The sequence below is a fragment of the Nuphar pumila genome, chromosome 7 (assembly GCF_984573655.1).
Source record: "Nuphar pumila chromosome 7, dmNupPumi1.hap1.1, whole genome shotgun sequence".
NCBI lineage: Eukaryota > Viridiplantae > Streptophyta > Magnoliopsida > Nymphaeales > Nymphaeaceae > Nuphar > Nuphar pumila.
The window spans coordinates 34255283-34280650 of NC_143255.1; the positions used below are offsets into that span (position 1 = coordinate 34255283).

At 37.9% G+C, this 25368-nt stretch overlaps 1 protein-coding gene across 1 annotated transcript; it reads left to right on the forward strand.

Moving 5' to 3' along the window:
- The first annotated feature begins 2994 nt into the window (after positions 1–2994).
- LOC149831856 (large ribosomal subunit protein uL4-like) lies at positions 2995–6246 on the forward strand. Its single transcript, XM_090012257.1, has 2 exons — positions 2995–4134; positions 5974–6246. Exons 1-2 carry the CDS (start codon positions 3073–3075, stop codon positions 6088–6090), a joined length of 1179 nt encoding a protein of 392 aa, XP_089868383.1. The 5' UTR covers positions 2995–3072; the 3' UTR covers positions 6091–6246.
- Positions 6247–25368: the final 19122 nt, after the last annotated feature.

Genomic DNA, 25368 nt, shown 5'->3' on the forward strand with positions numbered 1-25368 from the left:
ATAAAGAAGTACAATTAGAGAAAAGCTGTTTAATCCATGCTACGTCTGAGTTTGGCCATCTATTGCATATATACCATGTAGAGGGTCTCCACGTGGTTGGTAGGAGCTGTCAGTGCATGTCTCCTTGTGGTGGGACGTTGCAGGTTCAAACCCCAGTGGTAAGTTGAATAATAACTGGTGGTGGTCTGCCTAACCCCAGCTAGCCTTTCAAACAAAAAAACGAGAAAAGAACATTTTTAATGAGACAAGAAAAACTTATAGTGAAGTTATAGTGCTTAAAGGTTCAAGCAGCTGCATCAATAAATTGCTGGCTAGAACAATAATAACTATATGAATATATACTGATTATAATTGGTAGAATTACTTATACAGGTAGAGAACTGTACTGTGAGCATGAAAATTATTTTTGCTATGCATCCTCGTTTCATTTGATATATCATATTGCATAAGTGATACTGAATGTTCCTCATGAGAGATTTATGATGGCCAGTTCTATTGATTAATCAAGTCTCAGACCTTCATAATGTCATAAAAAAACTCTCTCAAAATTCAATGAAAGGTGGCTGATCTTTACAAACCCTAAAGTGACATATGGCAAAATTTCGAAAATAGATCCCTACAAACCTTATTGAAATTCCTGTTATACAGTTATCAAAATATTTGTTGGATCGAGAAGGAATCACTGCTACCCTAGAATTCGCATGCACCCACACAGCTAGGGGTGTCACCGGTCGGATTTGGTTCGGACCCTGGTGAAACCAGACCCAAACCTCATTTGAGATGATAGTGCCGGGTCTAAACCCACCATAAGATAAACCATACCCAGATCCTATAAGGATTACATGAAGCAGACCCAGTCCATACCTGGTAAAATAAATTTTTACATTGAAAAATTGCAGATCTTAATCAAAACTTAGGTCGGGTCCGGGTCTGGTATGAAATTTCACAAATCATACCTGACTCCATATATTATATTAATAGGACCTTTTGGGTCTAACCTGGATTTTAATTGGGCCTTCTTATTTATCACCAAACCTTGACCCTATAGGGTTTGGTAAGGGTCGGGTCCGGGTCAAACCCAACCCATTGACACCTCTACTTACAACATGGATCTTGACCTAATCTGAACAGTTTGCGGGGGTTCACATATATGGATCCTAGTATTACTGATATAAAATTCAGACTCATCTAAAATTTGGTTGGGAATTGGATCTACCATGAACCTTCCCTGTCTGACCTCTTCTCACCTACCTGATGTCTTGCACCGGATCCAGTTCGTGTGATATTTTCATCATTTTAATAGCTTCAGGGGCACTACCAAATCTCCTCTCTCCATAGCCCGTCCCCTTAGGCAGGGTGGAAATGAATCCAGTCTTATCGAAACAGCCTGGGTGGATTAGGGTTTACATATTCAGATTATTTTGCAGATTCAAAACCATTTAAAGGCAAGATTTATGCTTGGATTTGAGTCTAGTTCGATTCATTTTGCATCGTTGACATGTGAGAACCTTGTTTTCCACCCTCTTTTGCCCGAACCAGCATTATATATATATATATATATATATATATATATATATATAGCATTTCCTACCCTATGGCACGGGGACACGCCTTTCTTGGTGACACGATCGATATGTCAACAGGTTGGATGTAACCCGATATCTGACCTGAATCTGAATCCGATTAGTCAGATTTGGTAGACAAATTCGGATGCAATTAAAAATCCATTTTGGATTCCATAATAAATTTTCATTGAAATCTGAATCCGATAAAGTGTAAATATCAGGTTTTGGACTAGTCGGATCCGGATTCGGTTATATCCTTTTTCATCCAACTCCAAATCTGATTAAGACAGATCTGGTAATGCTTAGATCTGACCCAAAACCGATCCGCTGACATCCTTAATTCCTAGTGCCAAAAGTTAAAAATGGAAAAATATCGGCAGATAAAAACTCAAAAGACTTTGAAAATCTTGTATTTTTTGGCAAAATCTTGGAAATAAAAAATCAATTAAATACATAAAAAAATATTTTTTTATAAAAAAAAATATACATAAAAATATTTAAAAATAAAAACTACAAGGTTTTTCATGATAAATAGATGATAATTATGTTTTTGACGAAAAAACTCATGAGAAATTATCATTTTTAACTTTCGAGTAATTTCTCACAATATCTTCGCCAGATTTGTCAGTAATCAGTATGCCTCATCCTCGGATATGTACCAGTAAGAATTTAATGATTTTTAATGATTTTTTAATAAACTGTATTTTTATGATCTAAATATTAAAAAAATATTTAGCGAAAAGTTTTGGAACTTGTGAGTCAAACTCACTGTAGACATATCTGTCTGGCATCCAATTTTTCTTTATATTAAAAAATAAGGAAAGGAAGAAAAAAAAAGAAAATACTTTGCATTTATCTAGGGATGGCAATGGATTTGGGGAAACGAGCCCACTCCCCCCTTGCCTCATTTGAACTCGGGATGAAGGAACATGAGAGGGGATGGAGGTTAAAATAAAAAACAGGAGGCGGGGATGGGCTTACGCTTTCCCCCGCCCCGCCCCACCCCACCCCACCCCACCCCCATCCGACCCGACCCGAACCGACCCGGTCTTCAATCCTTCTTTACAGATGAGATGATAGTGGATTGAGGGAAAATGAGGCCGTGCCCTGTCCTGTTTGGACTGAGAATGAAGGACATAAAACGGGGGATAGAGGTTAAAATCAAAGCCCGTGTGGGGATGGAGGGTAGAATTTTGAGACGGGGCAGCGGTGGAGACCTTTGTCTCCCGCCACCGTCTCGGTTTACTGTCATCCCTACCATTTATGGGATCTTATCGGGACTGGGACTCGGATCTCTAAAGAAAATTCGGACTCAGATCAGACCTTGTGAGACCTGTATCCGATCCGTTTCCACCACCAATGCTGAGTGCTTAGGCTTAGAGTTTTATATCAACAGGGAAGCCGCGCTAGGGTTTTCCTTCTCAGGCGGAGAGAGAGAGAGAGCAATGGCCCCGTCCGCCACCGCCGCAGCCCGCCCGCTGGTGACCGTCCGTCGGTGGGGTCCGACATGGCGATCGACGGCCCGGCGGCGTCCGTCCCGCTACCGGACGTCCTGCGAGCCCCGATCCGCCCGGACGTGGTGTCCTTCGTCCACGCCAACCTCTCCAAGAACAAGCGGCAGCCCTACGCTGTCTCGAAGCGCGCCGGCCACCAGACCTCCGCCGAGTCGTGGGGCACCGGCCGCGCCGTCTCCCGCATTCCCCGAGTCCCTGGCGGAGGCACCCACCGCGCCGGCCAGGGTGCCTTCGGCAACATGTGCCGCGGCGGCCGCATGTTCGCCCCCACCAAGATCTGGCGCCGCTGGCACCGCAAGATCAACATCGGCCAGCGCCGCCTCACCGTCGCCTCCGCCTTGGCCGCCTTGGCCGCCTGCGCCGTCCCCGCCCTCGTCCTCGCCCGCGGCCACCGCATCGAGTCCGTCCCCGAGCTTCCCCTCGTCCTGCCCGACTCCATCGAGTCCGTCGAGAAGACTTCCTCCGCTCTGAAGCTCCTCAGCCAGATCGGCGCAGGCCCAGACGTCGACCACGCCAAGCGGAATCGCTCTATCCGCCCCGGAAAGGGAAAGATGCGCAACCGCCGGTACGTCTCCCACAAGGCCCCCCTCGTTGTCTACGGCACCAAGGGATCCAAGCTCGTCAAGGCCTTCCGCAACATCCCCGGCGTCGAGGTCGCCTGCGTCGACCGCCTCAACCTGCTCAAGCTCGCCCCCGGCGGCCATCTCGGCCGGTTCGTCATCTGGACGAAGTGCGCCTTCGAGAGGCTCGACGCCGTCTACGGGACCTTCGACAAGCCGTCGGAGGAGAAGACGGGATACGTGCTGCCAAGGGCGAAGATGACGAACGCCGACCTCTCTAGGATCATCAACTCCGACGAGGTGCAGTCCGTCGTGAGGCCCGCGAAGACTGAGGTCAAGCGTAAGGCGCTCAAGAAGAACCCGCTCAGGAACCTTGGCGCGCTCCTGAAGCTCAATCCGTACGCCAAGACCGCCAGGAGGATGGCTCTTCTCGCCGAAGAGCAGAGGGCCAAGGCCAAGAAGGAGAAGCTCGACAAGAAGAGGAAGGAGCCAAAGGTAATATTTTTTTTCTAGTCTATTTTCCCCCCATTTTTTGTTATTTTTATTTAATTTGTAATTTTTTTTGGCATTGGCTTGAAGCAGCGACTGATCTTAGATGGTTTTTTTAATTGTTATTTATATTGGTTCAGTTTATCTCTTTTTTCATACATTTGGTTTGCCTTTTTTATTTTTATTTTTCTTCGTTTTTTCTAATTCATCGAGTGTTCATTTTTTCTTTATTTTGAGTGTTATTTACGAGAAGAATGAAGACCGACTATAGTTTTGGAAATGTAGGTATGTAAATGCATGTAGTGAACGTGGAATATCATGTAGCTATTATCAATTCGGTGTTCTATGTATGTTGTCTGTTATTACTTGGTTCATTGGGTAACCTTAGTTGGAGTTTTATGAGTTCTCTTTCTCCTATTTTTCATTAGACCTGCCCAATGTTTTTAACTGCTTTTTTTTATGTGCCTTCTGCAGTATAGTGTTACAAGCTTTTGTCTATTTAGACTTCACAATGGATGCTTGATTTGACTATGAAGTTTCTCATTTGCTGAATCGCCCTCACTATTTGCATGTTTAACTCTTATTTTTACATTAACACATTGTCCTGACTCTTTGAGTTATTGAAACTTAATGAATTATCTGTCTGTGATTGAGACATGAAACATGAGGAATTGGACCACTTGGATGCTTCGAATGATCAATATTGCCTGAAAATGTTATTTCAGGGTTGGTTTTAGGACTATATTTGTGTAATTTCATCTCCATGAATGCTCATATTTTACCCAAACTTCTCCACTCTGATGACTACACGTAGTTCTTCTGATGTTCCTTCACCTGCTTGTGCTGTGTGATTGAAATGAACTGATCTGGTTTCCTAAACTCTAGTTAATTTTCGCTGTGATGAAAAGAAAATCAAGGTACAAACTGTGTGAAACTCATCAACAAGCTACCTTTAAACTGTTGTCAATTAGAAAAAAGCCAAAGAAACTTGCCCTGGAAATGAAGGATGACTAAACTTTATAGCCTAGATCAAGTATTCCTGAAGCCTATGAGTATTTCATTTTGCACAAATAACCAAGACTCATCTCGAATTGACATTCAGCCTATGAGCATTGCACTTTGCACAAATAACCAAGACTCGTCACGAATTGACATTCAGCCTATGAGCATTGCACTTTGCACAAATAACCAAGACTCATCACGAGGATCAACATTCAACACTGAACATGGTAAGGCTTGTCTTAGGTTTATGCTTTCTCAAGGTTTCATGACTTAAATGCATTGCAACTTCAAATTAGGAAGTAATTACAAAGGCTATTATAAAACTCCTGCACAAAAGTAACAATCTAATTGGCAGAATTTCAACAATACTACTTCACTTCGATGGGTTGGAACAAACTTTTTGTAAGGGCAGACGGAAACCCTCTCAGCATTTGGTCAAGTTTTCTGCTTGAGACAGGCGGATCACCATTTCATTTTATTGGTTTTCACTTTGCTAATGAGGTTGACATGTTTTTGTAGACACCATTACGTTTATATTAACTTGTAGTTTCATCAAGTTTGCAATGGTTGTTGGTTAATCCTTCCCTTGGTTGGAATCACACACGGATTCCTGTTCTCTCATCATCTGGATGGTGAAACTTGTGTAATTGAAAAACTAAGTAAAATCATGATTCTGCCCCTACTATTGGCAAAGTCACTTTCTAACTTGCATGCTGAATATATCAACCATTCTAAGTCTATACAATCGGCCTGGTACTTGACACTACTATTTATGCCAATCCTAGAATTTCTTTTTGCTAATTAATTTCTGTATTTAATTTTGTTTTAATGATTTCGTTACAGGAGGCTAATCAAACAGAGATAAAGGCTGCAGGAAAGGCATGGTATCAAACAATGATATCTGACAGTGACTATACGGAGTTTGAGAATTTCTCCAAGTGGCTTGGCGTGGCTCAGTGATGCAATGGTTATGATCTTTGATTGAGGCAGCTGCAGGAAAGAAATTTTGTTTTTTTCATTTAGATTAGATCATTTTGTTTTGTTACTTTTAGGATTTTGGTACTTGTATAAATGAGGATATATGATATGATATTATGCCTTATTGCTCACTGAGCAGAGATTAGTGTTATTATTCACAATCTGCAGAATGCTAGGTTCTTCTTTAAAGGATAGTAACGTGTTTTGTGGCATCTCCAACTTCATCGTGGGACTGAAACCAAGGGGCCGTGGAGTGTGGACCTGTGCTTGGTTCTGTGGTCATGTTCTAACCTTTTGTTTACGTGGACCCTGTGCTCCCATGGGTTTCGAACTCTGTCATCTTGGTGGCGATTGCAAGTCTTCTCTACCGGATAGTGGAGCCTTTGTGGGCAGGTGTTGTTTATGCTACATCTTGCTAGCGACATGTTAACAGAGTGATTCCATTTAACCGCCTTTGTCTACCAGGTGCCCTAATAATGCCTCTCCTCGCAAACGCACTCGTACATTTCAGTTCAAGTCTCCCAACCGCAAGTCTTACATGGCCGGGCTATTCCTTATATTTTAATTTCTCTTTCTTTGGAATGAATAAAAATACTAATTAGAAAAAATCCCTATACATGAGTGTGTTTTTTGCACATTCTAAATGAGATTGACTCCCTAATATCAGATCCCAAACAAACCAGGAAAAAGATTCACCGTGTGATATGGATTTAAAGTTTCATTGATTTGGTTTGATACAACAACAACAACTACACCTTCATCCCAAAACAATTGGGGTCGGCCATGTGAACCAACAAAGAAAATCATTATGGGTCTTCCACATGAATCCTTCTCCTCCATTCATTTCTATCCAATGCCATGTCTTCGGTAAGGTTCAAATCTTTCATATCCTTTCTTATCACTTCCATCTATGTTTTCTTAGGCCTACCCCGGCTTCTTTTAACTAATATATTTTTCCATTTTTCCATCCTTCTAACTGGAGCATCATTAGGCCTTCGTCGAATATGTCCAAACCATCGTAAACGATTCTTTCTCATCTTATTTTCAATGGGTGCAATGCCTACCTTCTTATGTATCTCCTCGTTTTGAATCTTATCTTTTATTGTATTTCCACACATCCATCTCAGCATACGCATCTCAGCTACACTGATTTTTTGAATATGATGTGTCTTGACAGCCCAACATTCCGTACTATATAGTAAAGCGGGCCTAATAGTCGTCCTATAAAACTTTTCCTTCAACCGCAATGGCATTCTACAATCGCGCAACACTCCAGTTGCACTCTTCCATTTCATCCACCCAACCTTTATCCTATGATTTACATCTCCATCAATTTCTCCATACTTTTGAATGATAGATCCCAAATATTTGAAAGAATCATCCACCGGTATTTCGTGCTCACCAAGCTTCACTTACACTCCCATCACTACTTCGTTGCTTACTAAATCGACATTCTGTGTATTTTGTCTTAATCTTACTCAACTTAAAACCTCTTGCTTCCAATGTCTGTCTCCATAATTCTAACTTAACATTAACCTCAGCTTTAGACTCATCAATCAAAACAATATCATCAGCAAACAACATACACCACGGCACATTTTTTTGAATTGATCTCGTAAGTTCATCCATCACTATAGAAAATAGGAAAGGGCTTAAAGCAGATCCTTGATGTAACCCAACCGTTATAGGAAAATTGGTTGTCACCCCTCCACAAGTGCGGACATTGGTTACTACTCCTTCATACATATCTTTAATTATACTAATGTACTTGAGAAAAACATCTTTTCTTCATCATTACCCACCAAAGAACATCCCTAAGTACTTTATCGTAAGCCTTTTCCAAATCAATAAAAACCATATGCAAATCTTTGTTCCTCTCTCTATTTCTCTCAATAAGTTGTCTAAGAAGATGTATAGCTTCCATAGTTGATCTTTCAGGCATAAAATCAAATTGATTCTCCGATATCATGACAATCTTCCTCAACCTAGACTCAATCACCCTCTCCCAAAGTTTCATAGTATGACTCATGAGTTTTATACCACGATAGTTTGTGCAATCTTGTATATCACCCTTATTCTTATATTCTTATATTCTTATATAAAGGCACCAAAGTACTCTTCATTGGTTTGGTTTGATGATTAACACAAAAAACTAATCTACAATTCCAATGAAAAGTAAATTGTATTCTCTAGTCAGGTCAAGTCAATCAACAATTGCCATGATAATTAGATTGGGGAGAATGGTGGGCTCTTGGCTGAGGGTTATTGGTTTTGAAACCAAAGGGTCCTAAACATCAGCAGCAACAAAGAGCATCACTAAAGAGAATGATTGACCTGATCTGCTACCTAGAAATTCGGCAGAGCAAGCAAACTTGTGCACTCTCTACTACAGCCATTGTAGAAAGTGAATGTTGCCAAAGAAAAATATTACTTTATCATGTTGCCAAAGACCACTAATAAGGTTTGATTTATCAATTAGGGCAGAAAAACAGGACGAGCTGCTCATGGCTTGGACTCTGTACCTTCTAGATGGGTCCCACGTTTTTTCTGGAGCCACCATCGATGCCTTAGATGAATGACATCTAGAGTTTACAAAATGAACGGGTGAAAAAATAGCTTCAACAGATGACACTTGGGATGCCATTCATCGCATGGAGAAATGACATCAAAGTGACAATCCGTCAGATGTCATTCTCACCCGACTTACTCCAAAAATGAGCTAAGATTGAATACCTAAAGTTTATTTACCATACCAATGGGGGCTTTGCTTTTGTGATATAGGAGCAGTTAGTGCATGTCACCTTGTGTTGAGACATTGCAAGTTCGAATCCCAATGGTATATTGTTGTATAATTGGTGGCCGTCTGCCTAACCTCAGCTTTCTCTGTCAAAAAAAAAAAGTTTATTTACCATGCTAGTAGGTCTACACATTGTCAATCTGATATGAGATCTAACTTTGGACATGGTGAAAAACCAACTAACAGTTATAACCATAAGAACCTATCATACTAAATAAAAACCATGATTCAACAGTTAGTTTTCACTTTTATGTATGACAATTTGTTTTGTCAAAGAAATAGCTTAGGCCTGACAAAAGTCAGACCAACAACCTGACCAGTTGGAACGATCGATGTGGGTGTTGGACCTACATTCTGACCACTCGGTCGACCAATTCAATAACACATACCAGTTTGGATAAAGGCAACCTTGGTTTGTTACATAGTGACAAATATCGTGAGATTTATGAAAATCTCGCGATAATATCGCGAGAAATTGCTTGAAAGTTTAAAACGGTAATTTCTCGTGAGATTTCAAAATATCACGAGATTTTCAAAATATCGCGAGATTTATGAAAAAAACATAAATACCACAATTTAAATGTGATATTTACGTTTTAAACGGCTATTTATCATGAAAAAATTGTGTATTTTTATTTTAAATATTTTTTATTAATATTTTATTATAAAAATAGTTTTTATAATTTATAATTTATTTTTTTATTGCCAAGATTTTGTTGAAAAAAATGCGAGATTTATGATTTTTTTTCAATTTCTCTCACTACAAGAAAAATGTTAATTAGCGACGGAAATTTGCGACGGATTTTTTCCGTCGCAAATTAGCGACGGATTAGCTAGAGAAAACTTTCTTCATGAATCCGTCGCTAAGTAGCGACGGATTAGCGATGAAAGTTTTCTCTAGCTAATCCGTCGCTAATTAGCGACGGATTAACGACAACAATTGTTTCGTCGCTAATTCTCAATACCGAAAAACATTTTAGCGACGGAAAAATTCCGTCGCTAAATCCCTCGCTAATTTTCGATTTAAACCGAGCGCGAAATTTTCCCTCTCCCTTTCGAAATTTAAATCGATCACACTCGATTTAAATCGATCGCACTCGATCTCTATCTTTATTATTATTATTCAACAGATCGCTTTCCTTTTTGTGAAGTGAACGAGGGCGGACTCATCGGCGTGTTGCATTCAACGAAGCAGGCCGCGGTGTTGAAAAGCAGGAAAGGGAAGGAAATCGTGCTTGACGCCCACGAGCTTCTCCATGAGCTCAACACCATGCAAAATCGCCTCGTCACGACCGAGGCCCATCTCTCCGAGGTGCAGAACCAGCTTCACTCCTCCAACACCCTCCTCGAGAACCTGCTCATGGAGCTGGCTCCGCTGAAGGAGTCGCTGCCGGAACGGGGGAGCAATAGCGGCCAGAACGACCCCGTGGTCCTTGAACAATATGATGGTGCCAAGACAGATCACCTGGCTGGTTGGGGCCCCGATGTCCCCGACGAGGTGAGGAACGTGGTGGGTCCGCACAAGCTGCCGCTGGGTTTCTCGCCCACCTTCGGCTCCGAGGAGATCTACCCACCGGTGGGTCACGCCTGCCGACGGTTCCAGGAGGAGCTGAAGCAGTACATGTCGTACGACATCGGGGGGACGTGCCCGGCGGACAACATCTTTGCGCAGCGGCTGATGATCAAGGGGTGCGAGCCCTTGCCCCCGAAGGCGGTGCCACGCAAGGTCTGCCTTCGGCGTCGTCGTCCTCCGGTTCACGGAGGACGACGACGCTGGTTCACAGAGGACGACGATGCCTGTCGGGTGCGGTATAAGTCCGGCTTATTGCTGCCGGAATACCGCCCGACAGGGATCATTTTTTTTTATTTTTTTTTTTAAAAATTTAGCGACGGATTAGCGACGGATAATGTCCATCGCTAATCTATCGCAAATTAGCGACGGAATTAATGACAAATAAGTTTTTCGCTAATTAGCGAGCAAAAATTCGCGATGGCCTCTATCCATCGCTAATCCGTAGCTAAACTGTTTAGCGACGGCTTAGCGATGGATTAACGATGGATATAAGCCGTCGCTAATCCATGATTTTCTTGTAGTGTCTTGAGTTTTTGAAAAATGAGAAATTGCTGATAAAAACGTTTGTCACTATGGTTTGTCACTTTATATAAGACAACGGTTCGAAACTCAAGGGCGCATTCCTTGCCCCAAGTCAAAATTGGAGAACCTCTAGGGTTTTATCAACCCAAGGCCTGCTAATATGAAGTTTGTTTTTTTTAAAGGCAAGCTGGGGTTAGGCAGACCCTACCAGTTATACAACTATACCATTGGGTTTTGAACCTGCAACGCCCCAACACAAGGTGACGTGCACTAGCTGCTCCTACCAGACAAGCTGAGCGCCGTTGGTGCCAATATGAAGTCTGTGATGAGGAGGGTTTTCTTTATTCTAGCCCCAAAAAAATATCTACTTGTGAAAAGAATGACATTCACATGCAAGTTTTTGGATTATACTGTTGTGAATGTTGTCCAAGTTTTCTTAGTTTACTGTGCTCTAAGCGGTTTATTGATCAAAATACCATATTATATTGACTTGTTTTGGTGCATCCTTCAGCACAGAAAGCAAGACTGCTAACGTGATATCGTAGTAGCCCAGAAATTGTTTTTGAAGAGACCTTTGTTCATTTGCAATGGAAAAGTGGAATTTTTCTCAAGTGTTTCACAAGGTTTTTCTAATATGTGAATCATTTACCCATAAGAAAATGAATTTGTTTGCTGAGAAAGTTTTTACTGCATAAGCTGCCTTTCCAAGTGAGAAAGCGTCTAATAGGTTCTCAAACATTATCAAGCTAAATATGCTTAAAATATTATATCTATATAGTTATGGGCAGGTGCCCGACACTTTTTGGGCCCACAGTCTGCCTACCGAGCTTTGGAAAGATTGTATCTATTTTTTCTAAAATCTGACCATACAGATGTAATCTACATGCTTGATTTTGTGAGAATCAACTTTTGAATAGTCCGATTCCAACACCTAGGTTTTATAAGATTCGAAAATCAACTGTTTACAATTTTTAAAAAATATTCAATGCTTAAAAAATCATCTTTTTCTAAAAAAATATGATCCAACTGTGATTTCTAGCAAATCGTTCATGCAAAACACATATGTAGGGTTAGATTTTTGAAAAACAATTTGAAAACCCTATCCACGGTGGTAGGCATGCAATATACACAAAAAGCGTCAGGCACCTACCCATTTCTCTCTCTATATATAGAGAGAGTAGCTCCACTGAAATGTATAATTGTAGATGTTGATAAAATGACTTTTTTATCCAATTTATGGGCTACAAACATTTCAAATATCTACTTTTATGTTCTTGGTCATCCCAGCCACTCCGGCGATGAAAGAAAGGATGAATAGAGAATATGAAAATTCGTATATCTTTTTCTGCAGAAAAAATAAAGAAGGAATCATTACATATATACTGTTACATATACACGATATCAACTTGGAGATCAACTATTTTCCTTATATGAGTTGATTCTCCTTGATATTAGTTGATCTTGCTTTCCTTTTGATATCAGTTGATTCTTCTTGATATTGTCTTGCTTTCCTTTTGATATCAAATGATTCTTTGATATCAATTGATCTTGCTTTCCTTGATTTTAGAATTTGCTAAAGCTATGCAGGAAGAGTTTGAAATGAGCTTGATGGGTGAATTAAACTACTTCCTTGGACTTCAAATAAAGCAAACTGAAGAAGGAATCTTCATCAATCAGGCTAAGTATACAAAAGAACTTCTCAAGAGATTTGGGATGGACTCATCGAAATCAAGAAGAAATTCTATGAGTACAACTACTTCTCTTGATAAAGATGAATATGGTAAAAATGTAGATACTAAGCTCTACAGAGGTATGATCGAATCTCTATTATACTTAATTATTAGTCGACCTGATATAATGTTTAGTGTTTGTATGTGTACAAGATTTCAAGTTAATCCAATGGAATCTCATTTAACTGCAGTAAAACAAATTCTTCGATATTTGAAAGATACTTCAGATTTCGGTTTGTTTTACCCAAAATCATCTTCCTTTGATTTAGTTTCATATAGTGATGCAAATTTTGCAGGAAGTAAATCTGATCGCAAGAGTACTAGTGGAATTTGTCATTTCTTAGGAAATTCCTTAGTCTCTTGGTTTAGTAAAAAGCAAAATTCAGTGTCACTCTCAACAAGTGAAGCAGAATATATAGCAACTAGTTTAGCACGTTCACAAGTACTATGGATGAAACAGATCTTAAAAGATTTTGGTTTGAATTACTCCACAACAACTATTTATTGTGATAATACTAGTGCTATAAATCTTTTGAAAAATCCTGTTCAGCACTCAAGAACTAAGCATATTGAAGTTAGACATCATTTTTAAGAGATCATGTGTTAAAAGAAGATATTTCATTAAATTTTATTTCCACTAAAGAACAACATGCCAATATTTTCACTAAACCACTTAAAAATGAAGATTTTATAAGAATTAGGAGAGAACTAGGCATTTGCTCATTTTTGGATTTATAAAAAATGTTGATTTTTTAACAAAATCTCAAAATCGCACTATATTAGTCGACCGATAAAATTTCTAGTCGACTGATGCTTTAAAATTTTTAGAATGAGTCAAACATTTTTAGTCGACCGATAAAATTTTAGTCGACTAAATTTTTTTTTTTAAATTTTAACTGAAGGGACCTGATATCCCTTCAATTTTTTAACACCCATTTTTTTTGGCATTGTTTCATTTTTGTACCTTTTCATTTTTTTTAAAAGGAACGAAGCCCTCTCTCTCTCTCCTCTCTCTCTCTTCCGAAAAACCCTCAGAGTGTCGTTCGAACCTATCCTCGCCTGAATTTTCTGGTCGTGACAGGGAAACACCAGAATCCTCTTGCAGTAACCGGCACATCTTCAAATCTTGCCAGAATCCTCTTGCCGTGACAGTGTACCTTCAGCCATTGCCGGAATCCCCTTGCGGCAACCTTCTCACCCATCCTCAGTCACTGTATCCTCATCTGTTTCTGTTGCATTGGTTCTCCTTCACAACGCCGGACAACATCTTCCTCCCGACATACGTCTTTTGGAAGTCAACATCATTCTCTGCAACTATTTTTTGAGGTGAATCTGTTTTTTTTAACCATGCCTCGTTCAAAGACTGCATCTGCAAAAGGTTTAGGTTCTCCTCCTCCTACACCTTCTTCAAGACATGGATTTTCTCTCAGATTACTCTGAAATCCTCTTTTATATGATACTTTTGGATCGATTTCTGCACTTCTTATTTTACCAGGTTGAAATGTATTGTTTCACCTGTTTTCTCATTACAAAATAAGAGAATTATTTTAAGGAATTTTACATCTTTTTTATGCCTGTGCAGACACCCTTCACTATCCTTTTCTGATTCACTTGTTTTATACGAATTTACATTTTGATCATGAAACTAGAGTTCTTTTCTCTCTTGTTCGTGATGTTGAAATTGAGTTTGATTCTAAACTACTTGGAGAAATCCTAGAAATTCCATCTTCAGACACTCTTTTCAATACTGTTGAACTGAATGATGACATTTTTTTTGAACAAATTCTTCTAACCGGTGCACCTCATTGCCCTCCTTTTAAAAATACTAATCTTCAAACTCGTGCATGCATTGCTGGACGAATCCTTGCCCACAATGTTCTACCTAAAACCAGTTCTTTTGATTACTATTCCACAGATCTCTCTACGGCTCTTTATGTTTTATTTGGAAATATTTCTGTAAATTGAGCCAATGTGTATTTTACAAATTTGTGGAAACAAAAACCATTTCTTCCTTATGGATGTCTTCTAACTCGTATTTTCAGACATTTCAAAGTTCTTTTAACTAATGAAAAATATATTAAGCAAAAGGAGTTCTTTGATCAAACTATTTTTAAAAGGATGAAAATCAAATATCTACCTCCTTTAAATGTTGATCAAACTAAACCATCTGATCCTACTGAACCATCAATTTCTGAACCTTCACCATCTTCTGCGACACCTTCATCTCAAGCAAAAAGAAAGAAATTTTCTACAAGTCAAGACAATGATGATGTTTTGCAGCAACTGGAAGCTTTGGAGCTGCATCAACGCACTTTTCGTGAAGATGTGACTCAACAACTTTCTTCGATTCAGAAAGATGTTACTGCAATCAAGGACTTGCCCAACTCACTTTTTTGATCTTTATGTTTTGTTTTTACTAAACTTTAATACTTTATGGGTTGTAATATTTTAAAGTTGTATTTACATTTTGCTTATGTTATTTCTGCCCTTACTCTTTTTTATTATGACAAAGGGGGAGAAAAAGATAGAAAAAGATAGCATTTTGCATGAGAAATGCGAAATTAAGAGAAAAAGATAGAAATTGCATATTGCATTATGACATGAAAATTACATCATGTGAAAGCACTGAAAATTTCATTTATGAAAAAGATTTTTAAATGCATGAAGTAATGATGAATGAAAATGCAAACCAATCAATATGTGATATATGTGCTTTGAATGTACTAACTTTTAATGTTTTGCAGCATATTGATAGGGGGAGTAAAATCTTCATCTATGCATCTAAATGCTTCATCTTTGATTAAGTTTGTCATCATAAAAAAGGGGGAGATTGTTACGACAATGAAGCCGTACATGATACTTCAAGTACAAGGTTTTGATGATAAGCAAGTGAAATCAACTGCAATTCTGCTAAGGCAATGAAGAAATTGAAGAATTCGATAAAGATTCTTTAAAGACTAGTGTGCAAATGTTAAATTCATTAAAAGTCTTAGATTCTTGTAAGAGCCTTACTTAGAGTGCATATTTAGGTTGCATTTCACCTAAAAAGTTTTTAGAAAAACTTTTCTAAAAGAACCCTTCATGAAAATCTTTTTAGAAAACTCTTTTCTTAAATTTTCGTGTTTATTAGTTGACCAATAGACTCATCACTCGACTAATCCTTTCGCGCCATATTTTCTAAAAAGTCATTTTTGTCAAATTAGTCGACCAAAGGTTTTATTAGTCGACTGGACAGAATGTCTGTTTTCTGGAAAATTTAGCAGCAGTCGACTAATGCTTTTATTAGTCGACTGGACAGAACATGTGTTTTCTGGAAATTTAGCAGCAGTCGACTAATGCTTTTATCAGTCGACTGAACAGAATGTATGTTTTTCAGAAGATTTTAGCAGCAGTCGACTGAAAGGTTTTTCAGTCTACTGATGATATTATCAGTCGACTAATTTTATCTCTAGTCGACTAAGTTTCAAAAGTTCAAATTTTCAAATGCCTCTATAAACAGATCAGTCGACCGACGATAACTGTGAGTCTACTAATAACTAATTATTAGTTGACTAACTACTGTTTTAGTCGACTAATTTTGTCGTTTTTCCTGAAACTTCAAAAAGACGTGTCTTTTCATTTTTCAAACATTTTGATCGTTCAAAATGGACTGTTTTGACAATCTTTCATTCCCTCAATGTATGAAAACTTTCAACTATAAATATGAGTGCATTTTACACTCAAAAGAACTTTAATTCAATCAATTTGAATCAATTACTCTTTGCTTTTCACTCATATTCATTTTCTCACTCACGTGATATTTTTCACTTTAGTTTTTCACTCAAATTCCTTTGAGAAATAGTGAATTCTTGAGTAGAGTATTTCAACAACCTCAAAAGCCAATTGCATCTCATTTGCATTCAAAAGAAGGGCTCATAGGTTGTATTGTAATTGTTACTTATTTTTTGTAAAAGGAAGGACTCCTTGGTTTAAAGGAGTTGTTTGCTTTCAGTAGGTGTGTTACTGAAAGTGTGACCAGATTTGGTCTGTATGATCTTATAGTTACACAAGGTTGATAGTGGAAATCTCAAGCGGGTTTTGCTTGGAGACTGGATATAGGTCGGGAAAGACCGAACCAGGATAAATTCTATGTTCTTTGTGTGTTTGCTTTTCAAATTGCAAAATCCTTAAATATTCCGCAGACAATTTTTTAAAAGCACTATTCACCCCCCCCCTCTAGTGCTCGTTGCCTCGATCCTACTGCACTTTCAATATGCTCATGTCCAAATTAGTATTTATAAAATATTCTGGCGACAGTCACATCCGACAACATATTTTAGAAATAAGGAATATTGCGACTCAACTGAATGACATAAAGTTTGTTATCTCTGACTCCTTCTTGGTCTATTTGATCTTAACCTCGTTACCTATTGAGTATAGACCCTTCAAAATCTTCTACAATATACATAATGATGAGTGGTCTTTTAATGACCTCTTGGCAAAGTGTGTTGAAGAAGAGAAGAGATTGAAGAGTGAGAGGGTGCCAAGTGTACATATGGCCTCTCATAAGAATAAACAGAGGTCGAGGCCAAAGAAAAACTCATTCAAGAAGAAGAATTAGAAGATTGTCATTGGGAAAAGCTCAAACTCTCAGGCGAAAGCTAAATCTCAGTCAGAAGGCTCTTCTATAAAGTGTTTCTTTTGCAAGAAGAAGGGGCATAAGAAGATGAACTGTTTGAAGTATAAGAAGTGGCTAAAAAATAAAGTTAATGAGTCATTTGTTTCTCATAAGTTTAATTTAATTCATGTTTCATTGCATAGTTGGTGGATTGATTCTGGTGTCACGGTACATATTGTCAACTCTTTGCAGGCATTTCTGAACAAGAGAGAACCAACAGAGCACGAAAGAAGCATCTTTTCAGGAAACAAGATGTGTTCACATGTCAAGAATGTTGGGACCTGCAGAATTGTATTGGAGTCAAAATTCATATTGAATTTGTTTGATATATTCTATGTTTCATCTTATAGTTAGAACCTAATTTCAATTTCAAAACTTAATAAGTTTGGCTTTATATTTAAATTTAAAACTTTTAAGCTTATTATTATGAAAAATTCAATGAATATAGGTTCTGTATATATGTGTGATGGTTTGTATCGATTAAGAACCAAATTCCAAATTTAGGAATCTCACTCCATTGAGAACACAATGATTGACAATAAACATGACCTAAAAGAAGATCAATCCTATTTGCTTTGGCATCGAAGGTTAGGACATATATCAAAAGAGAGAGTCTAAAGACTCACGAAAGAGAGAATCCTTGGATCTCTTGATTTCACGAATATAGAGCCATGTGTTGACTGCATAAAGGCTAAGTAGTCTAACACATATAAGAAAGATGCCAAACATAGCAATAGAAAGTTGGAGATAGTGCATACGAATGTTTGCGGCTCTTTTTCACTGTATTATATGGGTAAAAAGTATTGTCACCTTTATAAATGATTACTCACGGTATATGTATCTCTACTTATTTAAAAAATCTAAAGTCATTCAGGTTTTTAAGGACTTCAAGAAAGAAATAGAGAAACAAATCGGTAAAGTTATTAGGTATGATAGAGGTGGTGAATATTTTGGTCGCTTTACTGAGATGGGACACAAGGAAGGGCCATTATCGCGGTTTCTAAAAGAGGAAGGCATTATACCTCAGTATACCATGCCTGGTAGTGTTTACCAAAATGGTGTAGTTAAAAGAAGAAACCGTACACTTAAAGAAATAGTTCGAGCGATGTTGAATCACTCAAACTTTCCTTTGACCTTGTGGGGTGAAGCTCTTAGAACAACAATGCATATTTTGAATAAGGTTCCTACGAAGGTTGTTCAAAAGACTCTTTACGAGTTATGGATAGGTAGAAAACCTTATTTATCATATATGCGCATATGGGGATGTCCGACAAGCTAAATTGTATAACTTATATATAAAACCCTTTGATCCTAGGACAACTAGTGGATTTTTATTAGTTATCTAGAAATGTCAAAGGGCTTTAGGTTTTATTGTTCATCTCATACACTACAGATAGTGAAAACAGATAAAGCAAGATTTCTGAAAAGTGGTTCTGTTGAGATAAATGCGTCTCAAAATATTAATTTTGAAGAAATGCAGGATACAAGTTTCATACCTGCTAAGGATAAAGACCCATTTTTTTTCTATCATTGTTCATTTGGATAATGTAAGAGAAAGTTTGGTCAATGAACATCAATCCAAAATAGATCTGGTTGTTGATGAGGATATACAACAACAACAACAACAGGATATAGAGGTTCATTTTGAACCACTTGTAGCACCTGTATGGAGGTCTACGAGAATAAAGAAATCTGCTATCCATCCGGACTATGTGGTGTATTTGCATGAGTCTAATGATTTCATAGACATTGATAAAGATCCCTTCACATTTGCAGAAGCTATTGAAAGTGAAAAATCAACACATTGGATCAATGTCATGAAAGAAAAGCTTGATTCTATGGCAAAGAATCAAGTGTGGGATCTTGTACCTCGACTTGATGGAATCAGACCTGTTGGTTGTAAATGGGTCTATAAGACCAAAACAGTCTCTAAAGGTCATGTGGAGAGGTATAAGGCTAGGCTTGTTGCAAAAGGTTTCACACAGATAGAGAGCATTGATTATAATGAGACTTTTTCTCCTGTCTCAACTAAGGAATCATTGAGAATAATCATGTCACTTGTAGCTCATTTTGATTTAGAGCTACATCAGATGGATGTAAAAATTACCTTCCTCAATGGAGATCTGAACGAGGAGGTATACATGCAACAATCTCTTGGTTTCAGTATAGATAACTCAAATAATTTAGTTTGCAAATTGAAGAAGTCAATTTATGGACTTAAACAGGCTTCCTGTCAGAGGTATAAAAAGTTTAATCAGGTAATTATGAACTTTGGATTCACTTAAAACATTGTTGATCAGTGCATTTACATAAAGACTAGTGGGAGTAAGTTTATAATTTTCATTTTATATGTTGACGATATTCTTGCAACTAATGATTTGAGTCTATTACATGAAAAAAAAGTTTTTCTTTCTTCTCATTTTGAAATAAAGAACATGGGTGAGGCCACATATGTCCTTGGAATCAAGATCCATCATAGCAGAACTAAAGATGCCCTTAGCCTATCTCAAAAATCCTATATCCTTAAGGTTCTTAAGAGATATGGGATGGAGAATTGTTCTTCTGGTTTGGTACTCATAGTGAAAGGGGATAAATTGAGCTTAAAGGACTGTTCTCAAGATGATATTATGAAGGCTCAGATGGCAGTTGTCTCATATGCTTCGGCAGTTGGGAGTTTGCAGTACGTGCATACCTGCACTAGACCTGATATAGCATTTGCTATGAGAATGCTTAATAGATATCAGTCAAATTCAAGCCCTACGCACTATAAGGCAGCAAAAAAGGTCATGCACTATTTATAAGGAAAGAAAGACTATATGTTGACCTCACAGTTGGCAGGTATGAGACCTGCCCTCTAGCTAGATCGTGCGACCAGCCTCTCGCACAAGCTGAGCCTTTGCTACAACCCCATGCCATAGCTCATCACGGGTCCAACCCATTGCACTAGATATTGTTGTTTCCCAACCGCACACCTTGTTGCAATTGTAATAAAATATTTCTACTTGTTGCTTCCTCTTGTAACCCGCTCAGAATTTTCAACTGTTTTCCCTTATGATTTTTTCGCTTTGCATAATATTTTAAAAAAATTACTCTAAAAATCTAAGGATCTTCTAAGTTGGGGTTTTGGGGCGTTACATGGAGTGCCCCTTGTTTCAAAGAGAGGAAGATGGGTTATTCACATAGCATTTGATGGTCAAAGGCAAATTAAAAGCTAAGTAGTAGTAATTCTAAAGATCTCCTGAGGGGAAAATAGAGATGTCTCCTATGTTACCCATAATATGTAGAATGAAAGTATCGACATAATTTCATAGTCATTTGGTCTGAGTGCTACATGAAGAACATAAGCCAGATGACGAAATGGGGAGACCTAGGATATAGAAGATTGTAGCATGAGTGATTCGGCAGATTTGGATTCCTATATATCCACTCATGTGGTACTTCATCATATGATTCATATAAGATCCATCTGTCTAGATATCATCATCTACATCCAGAAAGTTGTATGCTTTGGAAGAAGCTTATACAGTTTATGAAGGGGTTTTTATTGATCAAAAAGAAGAATCTACATCAATCAATATGCCCTTAGGCACGACCATATATAACACATAAATAACACTTGGAAAGGGTGGATAATTAGCTAGAGCAACAAGTGTTATAGCGAAACTGATTGCAAAAGAGGATAAATCGACCATATTAAGATTACCATCTGCAGAGGTTCATTTGATATCCAAAAACTGCTCAGCAACACTTGGACAAGTGGGTAATGTTGGGGTGAACCAGAAAAGTTTGGGTAGAGCCTGATCTAAATGTTGGCTAGGTAAGTGTTCTGTAGTAAGAAGAGTAGTTATGAACCCTGTAGATCCCCATGGAGGTGGTGAACGATGGGAATTGAACCTGCATATGGTGGATCCATAATCCACTACCTTAATCCACTTGGCTACATCCACCCCTATGCTGACTTAATTAAGAGTCATGTCATAGTTTGTTTTTAATGGCATCTTTCATTTTTAGCCTTCATCATAGACTCTTCTTTTTTACTCTCCTTTTCTTCACGCCGAGATATAAGTATTTATATGTTATATATGCCTTTTCATAGGAGGCCAATCTCATAAAAAACAATAACAATAAAAAAGTGAAACAAGAAAGAGATTGGAATGGAATCATCATGTGAGTAAAACATGACTAAATAGAATGGAACAATACCCAATTACCTCTTGGTTGGTAGATCAAGAGGTTGGCTATTGTTCCTTCAATGACTCGTATACACAGACACCAAAGTATTATCCATTTATAGATGGCGCTTCGACAGTAGCTAGGTCTAGAGGGAAGTTGTGAGGATTACATTCATGCATAACTTTCATACCAAGGTTAGCATGATTAATGATATCAGCCCAAGTGTTAATAACACAACTTTGACTGTCAACTACAGATTGATTGAAATTGAATCCATTTAAGTTGAATGCTACAGTGCTGATACCTAAAACGGTGAACCAGATACTTACAATAGGCTAAGCATCTAGAAAGAAGTGTAAGGAATGGGAGTTGTTGAAACTAGCATATTGGAAGATCAATCGGCCAAAATAACCATGAGCAGCTACGATATTATAGGTTTCTTCCTCTTGACCGAATCTGTAACCTGCATTAGCAGACTCATTTTTAGTAGTTTCTCTGATCAAACTAGAGGTTACCAAGGAACCATGCATAGCACTGAATAGAGAGTTGTCGAATACACCAGTCACGCCTAACATGTGAAATGGATGCATAAGGATGTTGTGTTCAGCCTAGAATACAATCATGAAGTTGAAAGTACCAGATATTCCTAGAGGCATACCATTAGAGAAGCTTCCTTGACCAATAGGGTAGATCAAGAAAACAACATTAGTAGCTGAATACACAACAACAATCAAAGGGTGCATACCCAGACGAAAGCTAAGTTCCCACTCACGACCCATGTAACAAGCTACACCAAAAAGAAGTGTAGAACAATTAGTTCATAAGGACCACCATTGTATAACCTTTCATCAATGGATGATGCTTCCCATATTAGGTAAAAGTCCAATCCTATAGCCGCAAAAGTAGAAATAATGACACCAGAAATAATATTATTTTCATAAAGTAGAGAACCGAAAATAGGTTCACAAATACCATCAATATCTACTGGAGGAGCCACAATGAGGGCGATAATAAATACAGAAGTAGTGGTCAATAGGGTAGGGATCATCAAAACACCGAACCATCTAATGTAAAGACAATTTTTAGTGTTGGTTATCTAGTTGCAAAAATGACCCCATAGGCTTGTGCTTTTGTGTCTATAAAATTGCAGTCATGGTAAGATCTTGGTTTATTCAATCATCAGGAGCTCCCAAGCACATAAATTATCTATAAATGGAAGGCTTGTTATTCAACAATATAACATGTCAACCAAACCAATATCAACAGACTTCTTTCTATATAGAAAGATCCATATGATCCATCTGAGCGATATGTGAATGAAGTGAGATAGAATACATATTATATAATATATGATAGATAGTTTATTATAATTGAATTTGATAAAATTTCATATTTACTATATGGTAGTGGGTTGCCCAGGACTCGAACTCAGAACTAGTCTGATGGAGTAGATAATCCCCTTGTTTTCCAATAAGAGAAAAAGATCCCTCCCCAAACTGTGCTTGCATTTTTCATTGCATATGATTTTTTCCGTGTAAACATCTAAAACAAAGTTTCCTAGAAAATAGAACTCTAAGAAACTTGAATACTCGGTTGATTCAACTACTAGTACATGAAATAAGCATTTCATTAATTCTTTAATAGATGAGATTTTTCATTTGTATATTTATAAATTGAATCTCGTCATTAGCATTAGTTGTTATGATTTTCATTTACCCACGCCCAATTATGAATAGGGGACCAGACTGTTGATACGAATAATATCCAAATACCAAATTTGTTTGCTATGGCTCTCAATTGAAGAAATAATTGGAAAATAAAACAGCAAGTACAAAAATGAGTAATAACCCCTAGTAGAGACTGGTACGATTAAATTCAACGTTTTGTTCATTCGGATTTGATCGTGTCGTAGCTTTATAATTCAGATTAGATTTATTTATTTTATGGTTAGATGAACTGCATTGCTGATATTGACCCCAAAAAAGAAACTGTAGGTACAACTAGTCCATGAATAGCCAACCATCTCACTGTGAAAATTGGATAGGTTCTATCTATGGTCATTAAGGCCTCCTAAAAGGATCGGCTAAATTCATCAACTTGTTCCAATGAATCGAAACAGCCAGTTATTAATGGAATCCCTTGTCTACTTTTTGTGAAATATTTATTGGGTCGAGGGCTTTTAAACACATCGTAAGCTAAACCTGTGCTGACTTATGACTAACCTGCAATGAATAGGGAAGGTATAGTAATGCTATGAATGACCCAATATCGAATACTAGTAATAAGGGCGTTCTCCTGTACTTCCAGACATGTTGAGCTCCAATATTATAGTCAAAGGGGGATCGTGAAAGATAGAGATTAGTAATTGGAGAAATAGTGATATCTAATCTTTGTGAGATGGTATATATAAAAAGAGAGAGATTCTTTTAATCATTGTTAAGGTATTATGAATAATTTAAAGAAAATTTTCTATTTAGGGGTCAACCTTCTCCTAATCCCAAAAATTAAATTGGCTTAGGACCCAAGGGGTTTGGAGTAGTGGGATGGGGGCCTAGGCTGCTTGATGGACAGTATAGCTTCAAATCCCATGGGTGTCACCCTTGCTTAATAGGAAACTTGGGGTAAGCCCTTGTAGTTTTACGCCAGGCTAAGCCAGTGACTAGATGTATGCTCCTGGAGCAGTTTCTCAGAGTAAAATATCAAAAAAAATATCCTCACTTTTCTGAAATTTCTGTTATGGGCTATAGTCTTTCCTTAAAACTATCAAAAAGGGGCATGAGGTTGACATCTGCTATCTCAAGAAACCTGATTTTTTTTTTCTGCATTGTCCTTTGAAATTGAAAAATGGGTCATTTATCCTCATAAAAAAGAGGATAAATATTTTCAACATTTTATAAAGAAAGTTATTATTGTAATTGGACTTATGATTTAACTCGAGTTAATAGACAATTATAATGGCAGGTCTTTGTCTGGCAGTTGAAATTCAGAAACGTGACGCCCATTTTTTAAATTAGGGGCAAAAGTTTGGTCCCTTAATTAAAATGGCTGTTATAGAATAAACAAACATTTGGATTAACATCTTTGATTAGGTTACCTCTACACACACATGCGCGCATATGTATGTGTGTGTGTGCCTGCGCGCGTGCGCATGTGTGTAGATATGAAAATCAATGGGTTGGAGATATCCATCTTTTGACCCGATTTTGAATCTGATTAGTTAGATTCAATTAAGAAAACTGAATTCGATTAGTAATCAGATTTAAGATTTGGTATGAGAATTTTATGACCGAAACTGAATGTATGCATCTCTTTAGATTCGGTAATAGTTACTTTTTCCATCCAAATCCAATTAGTCAGATTTGATATTGGCTACATTGGATTCGAATATGAACAGTTTAGATCCCTATATATATATATATATATATATATATATATATATATATATATATATATATATATATATAGAGAGAGAGAGAGAGAGAGAGAGAGAGGTGGTATCGCATGGCCATCCGCACTTCTAGAAGACATGCCATCATCTCGTTGGGGTATCCTTAAACAATGGATTGTCTGGCTTTGGTTTTCTAAAGCGAGCCTTCTAACCGGGAATCATGTTTCTCTGTTATGCTAGGGGTGGACCCACGTGGGGCCAACTCCCAGTCCAACCCCTTAATTGGGCCCCACAACCTTGGATCCATTTTTCCAGATCCAACAAAGACATTCAAACTCCTATGTTCCCATTTTATCTTACCCAGACCTGAAAATGCGCATGTGAGTGTTTAGGTGTAGTTTCCAAATCTGGGTTAAGGTC

Bases quoted from the DNA above. Each gene is read 5' to 3' on its own strand.
- LOC149831856 (XM_090012257.1), top strand. From the start codon at position 3,073: ATGGCGATCGACGGCCCGGCGGCGTCCGTCCCGCTACCGGACGTCCTG. The intron at 4,135-5,973 runs GTAATATTTTTT...ATTTCGTTACAG, and splicing joins AGAAGAGGAAGGAGCCAAAG to GAGGCTAATCAAACAGAGAT.